At 42.5% G+C, this 16,382-nt stretch overlaps 1 protein-coding gene across 1 annotated transcript in view; it reads right to left on the bottom strand.

Annotated features, from left to right (window-relative positions):
* Nucleotides 1-16,139, bottom strand: part of GNB4 (G protein subunit beta 4) — a 33,482-nt gene extending 17,343 nt beyond the window's left edge. Inside the window, exons 1-2 of the mRNA XM_070406770.1 lie at nucleotides 15,992-16,139; nucleotides 1,375-1,472 (exon numbers count right to left, since the gene is read on the bottom strand). Of these exons, the coding sequence (XP_070262871.1) occupies nucleotides 1,375-1,431 (57 nt within the window). The 5' untranslated portion in view covers nucleotides 1,432-1,472; nucleotides 15,992-16,139. The remainder of the gene's footprint in view (nucleotides 1-1,374; nucleotides 1,473-15,991) is intronic.
* Nucleotides 16,140-16,382: the final 243 nt, after the last annotated feature.

Below are 16,382 nucleotides of genomic sequence, written 5' to 3'. Positions count from 1 at the left end.
CTTGCTCAGCATGTGGAGCAAGTCACAAAAAGTAGAGAGAGAGGGAATCCTTTCTGGTGGTGGCAACAACATCTAACTCAGAGATTATTAGCCCATGGAGCCTTCCCTGATCATTCCAGGCAAAATAAATCCCTCTCTGTTTTGTCAGCTTTGTCCAGACACCTAAGGTATCAACTCCAAGTTCTTACTCACATCTAGTTCTTTAACTTCTTTGCATTCCCGGCAATAAGACTGGTTATGATTCCAATCCACTGGTTATTTCACTCAACATTTCCCCAGCGAGTGTTCTTGGCCCAGTCCTTGTTCTCCCTGCTCCTGTCCCTCCTTTCTTGTGATATCTTTGTAGAGAGCCTGTGCTTGTTCCTTTTTTTCTTACTCTTCACTTTTACATGAGATGAGTTCTTCCAAAATCCCTATTGCAAAAGCTCATATTGGAGAGGGCCACAGCGGTAGTCCAAGTTATTAGGGATTCTCCCTGCTTCATGCCAAAGGTCTCCATTTAGATTTGTAAGTTGTTTCAGCCCTTACTTTTTCCCTGTGATAAGAAGTAAGCAGCGCCAGGCTACCCACAAGTCTCTTTCCTCCACTCTGTCAACAGGAGGCTTCCTAAAAGATGGCAAGTCTGTACCCTTTCATTTTTTTTCTCTGCCTATCTTGATATTCCTCAGTCCAGAGAAGCATCTGTTCCCATTGCTCCAAAAAAGGATTATTGGAGTTGGCCCTGAGGGAGTGCCACCTACTCTGTATGAGATTCACAGCTGCAGAAACCCCTCTCAGAGCCTTCCCCCAAAGCATCGCTATATTTGACAACTTTTCCCATCCTATTATGAGGTTCCAAGTGTCTTTCAATTGTGTTCCAAGTGTCTTTCAATTGTGTTAACAAATACAAGATGGAGCTTGTATTTGGTTCTTACGCTCTTTACTGTTTTGAGTTGATTTGCAAAAGTAAAAGATGACATGTCTTTATTATGCCACTAATACCTTTTAATGTTTTTTGCAATGTAATGTTTTACAGATGAATAATTTTTAGTATATTACAATGTGATAATCTGCCTTGTCGTATTGCACCAAAAAATCAAACTATGATTCCAGGTGTGTGACTAAGAAGAGAATTATGCTTGTCTTTCAGGAGGGATTACATATATGATATTCACTTCTTTGGGACACAGAGGCCATTAGTCCAACATAATTTGTTAGGAATGATTTTTGGAGAGTTCTTTAGATATATGATAAAAAAATTGACCATTTCTTGTCTCATAAATTATTTAACATCTGTAGACTGATGACCTAATGAACAAATCTAGTTCATTCATTACTGGTATGAGATAAAAATGTTAAAAATGTTTTTGAGAAAATGAAAAGGATTGCTCTTACCTGGATCTGATTCCGTAGTTGTTCGGCTTCCTGCCTCAACTGTTCCAGTTCACTCATTTTTGGAAAATTTTTACTTCGAAATTAACAACACAAAACAACTATAAAAAATAGAGAGAGACGAATTCAGTTCTCCATTTACAGGTTAATCTACTTTAAAAATATTGACATATAGTTTCTTTTTTGTTCCTTCTGAAACGCCAATGAGATAGTCAATTATTACTAGAATGTAAAATTGCTAAGTACATATAGATCGAGATTATTTATAAAGGTTATTATGGTGGAATGTGACTAGAGGATGGAAGCGAAATCTTGAGTTGTAGTTTTCAAGACTAAACTAGAGAGAATTAGTACTAGAATGGAGTCTTGTGAGAAACACTTCACAACAGGGCACACACAGACATACCCACTTAAATGTCTAATAAACACCTCAAACTTACTACTTCAAAACTAACCCCACCCTACCCCAAGTCTTCCCTATCTCAGTAAACGGTAATCCCATCCTTCCAATTGTTTAAGCCAAAGACATGGGAGTCATCCCTAACTTCTGTTCCCTTCACACCCTACACGTAAACCATCAGCAAAGCATGCCAAACAGTCCTTCAAAAAAGTATCCAGGATTTGACCAACCCTGGTTATGTCCACTTTGAGCACCTTGGTCCAAGCCATCATCATCTCTCACCGGGTCTCCTTTCTATTGCTTTCAACCACGCTCCAATCTATATTCTAAATATAGCAATTAGTGATCCTTTCAAAGCACAAGTCTCTCTTCCGCTTTAAATCCTACCGCAGTTTTCCGCTCTTTATTTTGAATTAGAGTCCTACTCAACTCTTACACACACCCCTCTGACCTCATCTGTCCCTCTCTCACTCTGATCCAGCCACTCAGAAGCTTTCTTCATGTTCCTGGAACACACCAAGTAGCTGGCCTCCGTGTCCTTACTCTTGCTCTTCCCTCTGCCTGAAATGCTCTTACACTCCCCCCTCCCCCCACCCCAGGTCCTTTACTTCTGCTTAGATGCTACCTCTGGGGGGGGGGGTGGGGGGGGGGTGGGGGGGGGGACACGACCTTCCCTGATAGCACTTATGCACCCACCTAGCCCCCTCACTCTCTCTCAATCAGGTCACCAAAGACTCAACACCATTTAGCATGTATCTGCTTATTTGTTGTCTGTTTCCTTCCTGCGGAATATAAGCTCCTTTATGCAGGGACTTTGTCTGCTTTGCTCTTGGCTGTATCGCTAATACCAAAGACACTTTCTTCTTCAGTAAGTAAGCTAACCTGAAATCGCTTAAGAAATAAAGGGAACTTTGTTCTAAAGATTTAGGATGAATCACAGAACCGAAAGGCAGGACTCTTACCACCTCAGGAGGAGACCAGAGGCTAAAAACTGGTAGCATTCGTTTTCTGACTGTCCTGCCTTTCTCTTCAGATCTTTGTTTTCCCTCTTTCTACAGAATAACTTCCTCTGCTTCTCTGAGCACAGGCTCAGTTTATATCTGCTCAGGGCATGATTAGGACCCAAATTCCCGTAAGGATTTTTTTCAGGTATCCATCTTTATTCACTTCAATTCTGAAGTGGTATTGAAATTGCTGAGTAAAACAACTTTTAAACTAGTTTAAAATGCTCTTTCAAGTACTGTAACTTCTTGACTAAGTTCTTTTTTGACATGAATATTTGATTCATTTAACACAGTTAAGGTAACTATCATACAGGGAGAGCATGTAAGTGGAGCAGAAAGCAGCATATCTGTTATCTTTTTAAAGCCAGCTGTACCAGTTACAAATATCAAAATACCAATGAGCCAGTGTGTCCAAGCCATTTATTAAACAAAATGGGAAATACAGTTGCATAATTCAAACTGCCTTCTCCCTCCACTTCTTCAAATGTCCACAGAATTTTTAATAAAGCAAGGCATTATGTAGCTTGTACAATTATACTGCTGTGTTAGTGAATAGCTATTTTAATCATACGAGACAGAGAAATACAAGTAGCTTAGCTACTAATAATTTTCAGTCTGATCATGAAAGCATATAAAATGAAAATATAATTTCTACACTTTGTAAAATTCAAAAAAAACCCTAACCCCATAATGAGTTAGGTAGGATATTTAAAAAGCTTTTATGATCATTCCTATCAAGGAATTTAAATACACTCTTGCCTACTCATCCCAAGTATACTGTATACGGATATTCCCATGTGGCTTTCTCTCTCAAGAAGTCAGCAAAAACTTAAGAGAGGCATGGGTGAATGGATAAGAGAGAAAAATAGAAGTTAGAGATGCTTAAACTGTAGCATAGGCATTAAGTTTTGGTTTTTCATTTTGCTATCAAATTTCTCATTACACTGAATTTTTTTTTCTTGGGTTGAGTGTGGGATTTTTATTTTATTATTTTTTAATCCTCATCCAAGAGTATTTTTCCATTGATTTTTAGAGAGAGTGGAAGAGAGAGGGAAACAGAGAGAAATATCGATGTGAAAGAAATGCCCCAACCAGGGCCCAGGCTGGAGAGGAACCTGCAACCGAGGTATGTGCTCTTGACCAGAATCAAATCCGGGACCCTTTGGCCTGCAGTCCAACGCTCTATCCACTGAGCCAAACCGGCTAGGGCTACACTGAACATTTTTTTTTTTTAATATATTTTATTGATTTTTCACAGAGAGGAAGAGAGAGGGATAGAGAGTTAGAAACATCGATGAGAGAGAAACATCGATCAGCTGCCTCTTGCACACCACCTACTGGGGATGTGCCCGCAACCAAGGTACATGCCCTTGACCGGAATCGAACCTGGGACCTTTCAGTCCGCAGGCCGATGCTCTATCCATTGAGCCAAACCGGTCAGGGCTACACTGAACATTTTTAAATGCCCCAGAAGTAAACCAATTCAGCGTCTTGTAAACCGAAGGCAACCTGTGTTGTCTGTGTTTCAGGAAACAAATAAGGTGCCACTCCCAGGGTCAGGTTTGTTTCCCTTCGCCTAACTGCTATTTTCTGACGTAGTTCATTCTTTCACCAAATGTTGACTGAATTTCCATTATGTGCCAAGAATCGGGGCTACGCGTGAATAAGACAGTCCCAGCGCTCCAGCACTTGGCAGTCTAAGAGGAAACGCAGATGTGTAAGCACACACTCTCTCAGGTCCACAACCCATTACCCTATGCCCTAGGGCAGCTGTGGGCAAACTACGGCCCACAGGCCGGATCCGCCCGTTTGAAATGAATAAAACTAAAAAAAGAAAGACCGTACCCTTTTATGTAATGATGTTTACTTTGAATTTATATTAGTTCACACAAACACTCCATCCATGTTTTTGTTCCGGCCCTCCGGTCCAGTTTAAGAACCCATTGTGGCCCTCGAGTCAAAAAGTTTGCCCACCCCTGCCCTAGGGCCAGATGCGTTTCAGAATTTGGAAGTTTTCAGATTTTAAAAAAGTGTATTCATTATATATCACATAATACCCCAACTGAACCCTGGGAAAGGATGTCACATAATCAGGAAGGAGTGCCCCTGCAGCAAAAATGTAAGCACATTCATAACGAGGTGGGGGGAAATCGACCAGCAAGTGTCCTATTAGATCAGGTCAGGTTGTGGCACCAAATGAATTCAAATGACATAAGCTTTTTTAAAATATATATATGTTTTTATTGATTATATTTTTAGAGAGAAGAAGGGAAAGGGATAGAGCAATAGAAACATCAATGATGAGAGAGAATCATTGATTGGCTGCCTCCTACACGCCCCCTACTGGGGATGTGCCCACAACTCAGGGAATTGAAACTGTGACCTCCTGGTTCATAGGTCAACACTCAACTACTGAGCCACAGCAGCTGGGCTACACTGGAAGCTTTAAATAAATAAATCTAGCTTATTTCCGGTCAACATTTTGGGAAACTTTCAGAAAGATTTTTTTCCTGCATTATTCCTGTTATTTTTATCTATAGGCCTAAAGTACAAAAAAATGAGCACTATCCTGACCTACCATCAATCCAGGTCATCATGTGACCCACTCTTCCACTCAACAAACATGTGTTTAACACCTTCCCACAACAGGCAGGGAATGGCCCCACTCCACTCAGAAAAGCAGCTGGGTAATAATAATTACATCAAGATGCAAGTGCTACAAATGTTCAAGGTTTATGTCACCAAAACCAACTGTTTCATGAGAACGCGGCTGAACTCAATATACTGAAGATTTCCCTTAAACTTTATGCAATACATTTTGAAACAACTGTCGGTGTATCTGTTGAAACCACTTTAGTATGCTTATATTTTTAGCTGTACTACCTCAAAGTAACAAGTTCTATAAATTCACTGTCAGCTATGTCAAACAGCATAGTTGACAGTGAATTTATTTAACTTTTACTTAGTCCTAAAGTCCTAAGTCGAGACACCTCTAGTTTTAGGATTTCTAAGACTTTGTGATAAACATTAGGAAAATAAATCATGATTATGTAAATTACAAACCATAACCTTGACAGTCTATCTTTTCTCATATGACTCTTCTCATTATCGCGTCTTGGATTTTTTTGATAGGACCATGTGAGGTTCATCCTGTATCTCTAAGTCACACAGTCTTGTATCGCTTTGAAGTCACATAATTTGTTTTTGTTTAACCAGAAAAAAATCCTTAAATTTATCAGACTTGGTTATATATTACTGTTATATAAAAAAAATTTTAATGAATCTCACTGCTAAAGAATGAAAATATGACAACCAGGGATATCAGAATTCCATCTAGCAAATGTTTATGAGAGCCTAACAGGCATCATGATCTAGTTTATATGATCTAGTTACTTGGCGTCACTGGACAAAAGATGACTTATGCAATTAACATATTCAGGGAAAGGTAGCTACAATTCCATGTGGTCACAGCTTTAACAAGAGTAAAATATTTAAAGTTACCAATAATAGCCCTGGCCCGTGTGGCTCAGTTGGTTGGAGCATCATCCATACACCAAAAGGTCTCAGTTCCATTACCGGTCAGGGCACATACCTAGGTTGCAGGGGATCCCTGGTGGGGGCACCTGCGGAAGGCAACTAATTAATGTTCACTCACACACCGATGTCTCTTCTTTTCTCTCTCTCTCTCTCTCTCTCTCTCATTACCAATAATAAGTTGCCGATCATAATTAGCACTCTAGTGTTAGTGTCTTTCTCTCAGTGCAGATTTCATTTTCTCTAACACAGTGGTTCTCAACCTTCCTAATGCTGCGACCCTTTAATACAGTTCCTCATGTTGTGGTGACCCCCAATCATAAAACTGTTTTCGTTGCTACTTCATAACTGTAATTTTGCTACTGTTATGAAATCGTAATGTAAATATCTGATATGCAGGATGTATTTTCATTGTTACAAATTGAACATAATTAAAGCATAGTGATTAATCACAAAAACAATATGTAATTATATATGTGTTTTCCGATGGTTTTTGGTGACATAAACCTCACATGGTCCTATCAAAGGGGTCGCAACCCACAGGTTGAGAACCGCTGCTCTAACAGAAAGCCATAACACCTAGGGACAAGATAAGACCTTGGAAGTTTTACTAATTAAAAAGCAAGTGTGTGACATTGGTCTGCGATGAACAGACATCCACCAATGCTACTTCAGCATCACGCTTTATTTACCAAGGTACCATACAGTTGCTGGCAGGGGTTTAGACCAACGGCTAATGAGTAACTCAGGCCAGCTATTTGGGATTCCACTCCATCCCCAACTCCTTACCCTCACCACCAATGTTCTCAAAACCCATCAATCAAAGGGACCTTGAACAGTGAATTCATTTTGTCACATTTAGTTGTATTCTACTGCTCTGATTTTCCTGATGTTTGCATCCTGCAACACTTAGTATTACATACACCAGCAGCCTTAAAGGGAACACAGGTTACTCCTTATCCCTCATACTCTCATCATCACCTCTAACACCTTCACAAAGACATTCCCTCACTGGAAGATTAGTTAGCACATAGCCATGGGTGAAGTTTACACACTAACGTTTCTCCTCTTCTTTATATCTTAAGACATGGAGGAGTCTTTGTGTGTGTTTTTAAATTTGCTTTTCTCCCTCAAAAGCCTCTGTAATGGCACATTAACAATTAATAAACATAATAAAATCCCTTGCTAATAAATGTTAATCCCCATTGATAAAGGTTAATACATAATCATGAAGAATAACATCTAAGTTTAAAAATCTTTAAGTACCAACTGCTTTTGCTTCTTACGCTGAAGGATAAGGAGACGACATTTTCAGAGTTGACACCCCCCCGCCTGCCAACAGCTTCCCTAGAGGCCCGTTTCATAAGTGATGCCCATAATGACGAGCCCTTGACAAATTTCAATTCCCTAAGTAGTCAGCTGTCTACCATTTCCCATTTAAATAGATAATTTAATTTACAGAAGTCTAGAAAGTAAAAAAATATATTTTTAATTATTTCCTTTTAACAGCTGGTCACTATAAGCCTTATTAACTATCCTGGATAAAACGTACTAGTATAACCTATGTCACATGCTAATTAGACAACAACGCCTCATTCAGCCTAAACTCCATTACTGGGCTTTAATTTCACTTGACCAAATAGTTAAAACCCAGTTTTTGTACTTGAAACAATTCCTGGGTAAAGGTGCTTAGGTGGGGAACTCATACAAATTGAAGGGGGGGGGGGGGGGGAAATGGAGTCAAGCCATTGCTAAATGTTACCATAACAAAAAATCAAACATTCCTCTGGAAGAGCCCAGAGATGATGAGCTCTCTGAGCACTGGGACCACTGTTCTCACCTTCGTCTCTCCCAAGGTAGTGTTCTCACTTTATGGTACAGATTCCATCTATTTCTCTATGGCTAAAATTTATTACAAGTTAGATGATGAGGAAATAGCGAGGCTTTTAAACACAAGATATTTTTGAATAGATAAGAATGAATGTTTAAGGAGGGTTATTGCCAAATGTTTATATACAAAAAATCCTATATAACAAAAGGCTAATATACAAATCGACCAAAGGAAAGACTGGTCGCTATGATGCTCACTGACCACCAGGGGGCAGACACTCAATGCAGGAGCTGTCCCCTGGTGGTCAGTGCACTCCCACAGGAGGGGCTCTGCTCAGCCAGAAGCCCTGAGCCAGGCTCACTGCTGGTGAGCACAGTGGCGGTGGCGGGAGCCTCTCTTGCCTCCGCAGCAGTGCTAAGGATGTCAGACCGTCAGTCGGACATTCCCCGAGGGCTCCCAGACTGCGAGAGGGCGCAGGCCGGGCTGAGGGACCCCCCCCCCCCCAAGTGCACGATTTTGTGTACTGGGCCTCTAGTTACAAATATAAATCAACAGGAGAGCTGATATGAAATATTATGTGGCTATTAAGAAGAGAATGTCAGAGTTCTAAGTACTTGCAAAGATGCCAACACTAATAATGCCCTCTGAACAAATGCTCCCTTTTGGGGCTCCAACTGTAAGCAGATAAGCATCCTGGTGGAGGGAGTTTGCCCTTACCCAGCAAAATATATACTGAGTTTCCTTGGTAATAACTGCTACAACCAAAATTGGGGAGGGGGGAATTTAAGCTGTACAATCCTGTAGGGGTTCTAATATACAGTGACAAAGATTTGACTTTGGGTGGTGGGCACATGGTACAAAAGAGACTCACACCTTTTCTTGTAACATAGAAAGCCACACCTGAAACCTATATGATCACGTTGACCAGTGTCATCCTAATAAATTTGATAACAAATAAACATAAAATGTGGACACTAAAAGAAATTTTAATATTTTAGCAGGTCACTAGCACATTAGTATTGAAATCATTATTTCATACTTTTTAAAAAACATATTTTTATTGATTTTAGAGAGGAAGGGAGAGGGAGAGAGAAATAGAAACATCAATGATGAGAGAGAATCATTGATCGGCTGCTTCCTGCATGTCCCCCACTGGGGATTGAGCCCCCAACCCAGGCATATGCCCTGACCAGGAATCAAACCACGACCTCCTGGTTCATAGGTCTATGCTCAATCACTGAGCCACATCAGCCAGTCAGGCCATTATCTCATACTTTAAAACATTAAATAAGATATAGTTCCCAGCAATTCGAGAAGAAAAGGCTCTCCGTAATGCATCCTGGAAAAATGGTATTGAGGAACAGGTGGTACTGAGGAACTTATCACGCACTTTCTGAGATAACTATTGCGCCAAAGGAAATTCTCTGGTACCTGTACCACCTTTCGGACATTAGGAAGGTAGTGAAACATCATAATCAAGAGCGCTGCCTCTTGCCTGGCTTGTATGGTTCAGTGGTTGAGTGTCAACCTATGAACCAGGAGGTCACTGTTCCATTCCCAGTCGGGGCATAAGCCGGGGTTGCAGGCTGGATCCCCAATAGGGGGTGTGAAGGAGGCAGCCAATCTCTGATTCTCTCATCATTGATGTTTCTATCTCCCTCTCCCTTCCTTTCTGCAAGCAATAAAAATATATATAAAACATAAAATAAAATGAAGAGCAGAGTCTGAATTTAAAAAAAAAAAAAAAAAAGAGTGCTGCCCCTAGTACCCAGCTGTTAGGGTTTGAGTGCTGGCTTCTCCACTGGTGAATGTTAACTGACATGTAGAAAAGTCAACAAAGGTTAACCGAAATTCTTATTACAGTTGAGAAAAGGTGCCTTTGAATTAAATATGGAAAAATATTTAAAGTATTTTAATGGAAAGAATTCTTTTTAAGCAGACATCATCATTATTATTATTATTTAGAGAGAGAGAAATATCGATGTGAGACCGGACATTGAACCCGCAGCCCAGGTATGTGCCCTTGACCGGGGATTGAACCTGAGACCCTTTGGCGTTCGGGCCAACACTCTTAACTGCTGAGCCACACCGACCAGGGCAAGGTTCTTCCATTTTTGTTTCTTCCTACCAACCTACTCTATTCATCTGCTTGCTTCTTATGATTACTCCCACCAGAGGGCAGACAAAAGAAAGATGAAGTTATTATAGAAAACAAAGTTGGTAACTTGTTATCTTCCAGAGAAGCCGTCGCAGTGTCACCAAGAAACTTTAAACAGCACTAACGTTATAAGATTCTCGGAGACAGTGTCACTTGAAAATAGGATTAGGTAAAACACAGCAAAAAAAAAAAAAGTTAGCAAATATTAATTCATTTATCTATTCATTTATTTAAATATCTGAGTTCTAAAGACATGCCAGGCACATTCCAGGCTCTAGGGATTCCGCAGTCATCAAAACAAGCCAAAGTTCCCATTGTCATGGAGCCTTATTCTATATCTGTCTAGGAGACAGATAATAAAGCACAGAAATAAGTAACAATTTCAAGTACAGATAAATACTACACAGGGAAATTAGAGGGTGACAAGGAAGGCTATTTTTAAATAAATTAATCTAAGTAAAGACCTGAATGAAAATGACTGAATGAGTTACGCCTTAAAAGGGGGAAGAGCAGCCCAGGCAGGAGAAACAGTAAATGCAAAGGCCGAGCGGCAGAAACCAAGCTGGCGCTGCTGAATCAACAGCAGAGAGGATAGTGAGGCTCGAGGGAAGGGCGCAAGGCAGAAGAGATTAGGGGGACCAGCAGGAGGAACCCAACCATGTGATCAAGGAGGCCTCCTGACTATAGTGAAAACTTCAGATTTTATCTGACCGGAATGGGTTCAGATGACTGAGAGACATCTGACTCGTGTGACATTTTTTAAAAGTTCGTGCTGGCTGCTGGAGGGCAGAGATTGGAAGCAGAAAGACCATTTAGCTGCCGCAACAGTTGAGGCCCGGAAAGAGGGTGGTTTGACACAAAAGTAGTGGCATTAGAGATGATGGAATAATTTTTAAGTTAGAGCCCATAATACTTGCAATGGAAGAATAGATATCCGGTGAGTGAAACAGGGGAATTGAGGGTAATTCTAACCACTGAGCAAAAACAGCCAAACCAGCCAGGGCTACTGTGTCTCTTCTAAGAACAAGGGTATTCTCTTACATAATCCCAGTACAATCAAATTCAGGACGCTTAACATTGATACACCACCATTATTTAATATGCAGTACATATTCAAATTTTATAATGTTCTTGAGCGACTGGATCGTTTCTCTCTCTTTCTCTCTCCTCTCTCTCTCGCTCTCTCTCTCTCTCTCCTCTCTCTCTCTCTCTCTCTTTCTTTCAGCAACTGAATTTTCAATCCAAGATCCAATCCAGGATTATGCATTGCATTTCACTGCCAGGTATCATGAACTTCCTTCAATCTGCAACAGTCCCTTTTGCTTTTGTCTTTCAGGACACGAACATACTGGAAGACCACAACCAGTTACTTTGTAACACAATCCTCAATTAAGGTTCCTCAGTTGTTTCCTCATGATTGGATTTTGGTTATGCATTTTAGAAACACTACAGGGCAGGGGGGTGGGGGTCCCTCAGCCCGGCCTGTGCCCTCTCATAGATCTGGACCGCTCGGAGGATGTCTGCCTGCCAGCTTAGGCCTGCTCCCTACGGGCAGTTGGACATCCCCTGAGGTGTCCTTAGGGCTGCCTCAGAGGCAAGAGGAGCTACCGCCATCGCTGCTGCACTTGCCAGCCGTGAGCCGGGCTTCTGGCTGAGCAGCACTCCCCCTACGGGAGCGCACTGACCACCAGGGGGCAGCTCCTGCATTGAGCGTCTGCCCCCCTGGTGGTCAGTGTACATCATAGCAACCGGTCATTCCGCTGTTCAGTTGACTTGCATATTAGGGTTTTATTATATAGGATGACACACAGAATGTTTGTATAATAATTAAATGATTCCATAGAAACTGAAATTAAAGCTGTAGGAGGGACAGGATAATTAAAGGGGGGAAATATCTATCAAAATATCTTCTGGTTTAGCCCTGGCTGAGTGGTTCAGTTGGTTGGAGCATTGTCTGGTACACCAAAAAGGTGGCAGGTTTGATTCCCCATCAAGGCACATGCCTACTTTGTGGGTTCAATTGCCTGTCAGGGCACATACAGGAGGCAACCAATCTCCCTCCCTCTCTTTCTCTCTCTCTAAAATTCAAGAAAAACTTATTCTCGGGTGAGGATTGAAAATAAATAAATATATATATCTTCTAGTTTAATTTGAGGGATATCAAAAGGTTACCATATTTCAAAATAGGTTGCCTTCCTGTTTGTAACCTTCCAAATGAGTTATATCTATGGCTTTAGAGAACCCACATTAAAATGGGGTTATTATTTTGGAAGGGCAACTAAGCTGTCACTACCTATTAATGTGAACAGAAGAAATTCTGCCATAGCAAGAGGCAGGTTTTGAACTCTAAGCTAGACATTTGATCAGGAATAGACAGGTGAGAGGAGAATGGCTCATGTGAGGATCTGTGTAATAACACAAACGAACAATAACAATCATACTGGAAAAACAAACCCCATCTCTAACATGTTTTGGGAAAGTTACAAATATGCTAATAATGTATGCTGGTAATGGAGGATCATTCCTCATGCCTGGCTCTAAGTTAATGTAGCTCAGAGAACATGGACCTCGAATCCCAGCTGAGTTACTCAACTACATGGTCACTGGCACATCTCAGGGGCGGTTTCCTTAACTGTAGAACTGGATAATGCCTCCTTGGCCAAGTTAATGTGAGATATAAATAGAATAATGTATAACACTGCCCCTGACCCAGAACAGATGTTCAATAAACAGATGTCCCTATAATAAATGCAGATTAAACTAATCAGCAAGGTGAAGAAACTAATCACACAGTGTACCTCAACAACCTGCCTGAAAGAAATCAGAGAAATCACACCATCTCAAGCAGTATTTGGTAAGGGCAGAAAAATGTACAACACTTACTTGCAATTCTCAGTCTTCAAAATGTCCCAGACTCTATTTTTAAAGTGTAAAAATATGTGCTGACATACTAAAGTGCCAATGATTTAAAAGAAACAATTCTGGCGAGATGTCTAGCAAATGGTACAGACTTCCAGTTATAAGATGAGTAAGTCCTGGGGATCTTCTGTACAGCATGGTGACTATGGATAACAATATGCCATTGCACACTTGAAAGTTGCTAAGAGAAATCTTAATTGCCTCATACACCCTCCCCCCAAAAGTAATTATGTGAGGTAATGGGTGTGTTTAACCAACCTTATTGTGGTAATCATTTTGCAATATATGTATATCAAATCATCACATTGTACATCTTAAACTTACACAATGTTATATGTCAATTATATCTCAATAAAGCTGGAGAAATACTGAAAGAAGCAATCCTATAAGTTATTCTGAGAAATGACTCAGAATAACCTAAATAATGCCTATGGCTCACAAAGTGATAAACCTAAATATATCACAAGCCATACTAAACAATTTTATAATTTTATAAATGTGTACACAAGAGAATTAACCATGCTCAGAAAACAACATTTTGGTCCTAGCTGGTTTGGTTCAGTGGGTAGAGCGTCAGCCTGTGGACTGACGGGTCCTGGGTTCGATTCCCATCAAGGGCCAGGATTGCAGGCTCAATCCCCAGTAGGGGCGTAGAGGAGGCAGCCGATCAGTGATTCTCTCTCATCATTGATGTTTCTATCTCTCTCTCTCTGTCTCCCTTCCTCTCTGAAATCAATAAAAATATATTTAAAAAACAAAACAAAAAAAACCACACTTTAAAAAAAGAAAACATTTTGTAAAAGTTTCTATTTCAGTTTTAAATTTATCTACAAACTAAAATGCAACAAGGAAAATCTTAAAGTGAACTTTAACCAAATACTGAAATATACAATAAACTTTCAGAGCAGTGGACAAAAAGGGGGGGGGGGGTTCTGTAATAAATCTATCCGAAAGTAACCTCATGGAGTGATCCGATCAGAAATCCCTAACTGGGCAGGTTACAGTGGGTAGTTACACCTCAGGCCTATAACTGCCCTAGTAAAAGGTTATCTTTATCTTAAGTAACCCTGTCCATTGTTTTCTGTGCATCTAGGTTAACACACCTTTGAAATGTCCCTTCTTGAGACCCCCCTCGAGAGAGCATATGACCTTGTTAAGTATCCTGCCACCCAGCGATTTTCAACCAGCGTACTGAGGCAGGCCCACTGGTGTGCTGCAAGCATTTTTTAAACATGTAATAGCTGACCTCTTCCTCTTAGATCGTCAAAGTAAAAAGGACAACAGCCAACAAAACAATGGCTGTCCACTGTGAATGCATGAATCAAAATTACATTTTTAGGTCAGATTGGCCAAAAATATATTTTTTGGTGTGCCACAGAATTTAAGTAATTATGTGTGCCATGAGAGGAAAAGGCTTTTTAAAAATCGCTGCTGTAATCCAATCGACCAGTGACTTCCCTGCCTTGCCTTTTCCTATGGGTTCATACAATGTTCCTTATGTTCCCTCCTTAATTCCAAATGTGTAAAAAAACAAAAAACAAAAAAAAAAAACTACAAAACTGTAATTCTCCAGGAGCATTTGACATCTTGCATCCCCAAATGTAGTCAGTTTGGCCCAAATAAACTCTTCTAACAATTCTCTACAGCTTTGGAAGGTCCTTACCTCCACAGAGCCGAGGGTCAGTAATAACCCGAAAGCCCCACACTTAAGAGTCTTAAAATATGCCATGGCAGAGGCTCCACGCATGCCATCTTGTGTACACAGACCTTTGTTTTCCTCCCGAGCAGGAACGACTTCTCTTTCATCTTAAATAAGCAGTGTGTGCTCTATCTCTACAAGATGTACTTCAAGGCCCCCATCTCAGTTTACAACGCTAACATGGGCTGATAACAGTGATCTAACCAACAATTAAATGCCTTCAGAAGACTTCCCAGCAGGGTGCCAATCCACCGGCGGAGCTGTTTTGCCCATGGCAGACAGATGCGTCCAAATCCTTCACTAGAAGAGAAATCGAAGGAGTGGAAAAAGGGGAAGAAAGAGGATGCAAAATAACAACGCACAGCTCCTATGAACAAATGAAAGTCCTTTTCGGAGCTTGTGGAAAGTCAATCCTCCCTTGCCGAAGAGCAATAAATAGCCACACACGGCAATCATTTATGTTTTGCACAGAAAAAGGACGTGGAGAGTAAAGGAAAACATTTTGCCATGTACTGAACTTCCAAGTGTTCGAAATCCATTAATTTCCCCCACCCCACCTCCAAAATGCTGGGCATCATATCATTTCCCAAGTAAATTTAACGCGAAGCCGCTGGGCTCTCTTTTAGCACTCAGCGGAGAACTTTTATGAGCTTTCCCGGCGCTCTCCACCCAATACCCTGCTGGGCATTTCCCAATAACCGCTATTTTCAAGGCAAACACGAGCTCTCGCTCTGCCCCCGGCGGGCTCGGGGCGCGGAGAGGAACCTGGGGGTCCCGAGGCCAGGGATACCGACCGTCCTCCCGCTCCCCAGGAAGTGCCCAAGGCGGCGGTCGAGCGGCCGGTCTCCGCGCGGGAGCAGAGCGCGACTGAGACGCGCCCGCCCCGTCCCTCTCCCGCGGGGTCTGCCGCCCGGAGTCCCCGGTCCCCGCGTCAGGACGCACCCAGCCGGCCCAGCGCCGCCAACGGGCCGGGTTCCGTCGGAGCGGCCCCGCGGCGCCTCACGCCCCCCGCGGGAAGCCCGGGATCCCCCGGCGGGGCGCACCGCCGAGCCGCCCTCGCGCGATCGCCGCCTACCTGGAGGAGCCCGGGCCCGCGTCCCGCGCCGGGCGCTGCCTGGGTCCGCGGGGTCCTCAGCAGCCCCACGCGCGCCGAGCTGGCAAGCAGAGCGCCGCGCACCGCCGAGACCAGCGCCGCCGAGAGCCGTCGGCCACACCCAGGCCCGCGCCGCCCCGCTGCCAACTCCGCGACGCGCCGGGCCGGGGCGTGGACGTGGCCGCAGGCGCGAGGCGCGAGGCGCGAGGCACGAGGCGCGCGGAACCGGCGGGGACGCGCTGCGGGCGCGCGCAGGCCCTGGGGCGCGCGCGCGGCCGGGGCGGGGGGCGCAGGGAGCGGGCAGCTTCTGCTTCCTATTTTCTGTCTCGTTTCCTGCCAGAAGAAGAAAAACATGAATTCCCGGGCAGTTTCG

This window comes from Myotis yumanensis, unplaced genomic scaffold (genome assembly GCF_028538775.1).
Source record: "Myotis yumanensis isolate MYYU_CA2020_CCGP unplaced genomic scaffold, mMyoYum1.0.hap1 SCAF_2, whole genome shotgun sequence".
NCBI classification, from domain to species: domain Eukaryota; kingdom Metazoa; phylum Chordata; class Mammalia; order Chiroptera; family Vespertilionidae; genus Myotis; species Myotis yumanensis.
This window is presented reverse-complemented; position numbering and strand designations above follow the sequence as displayed.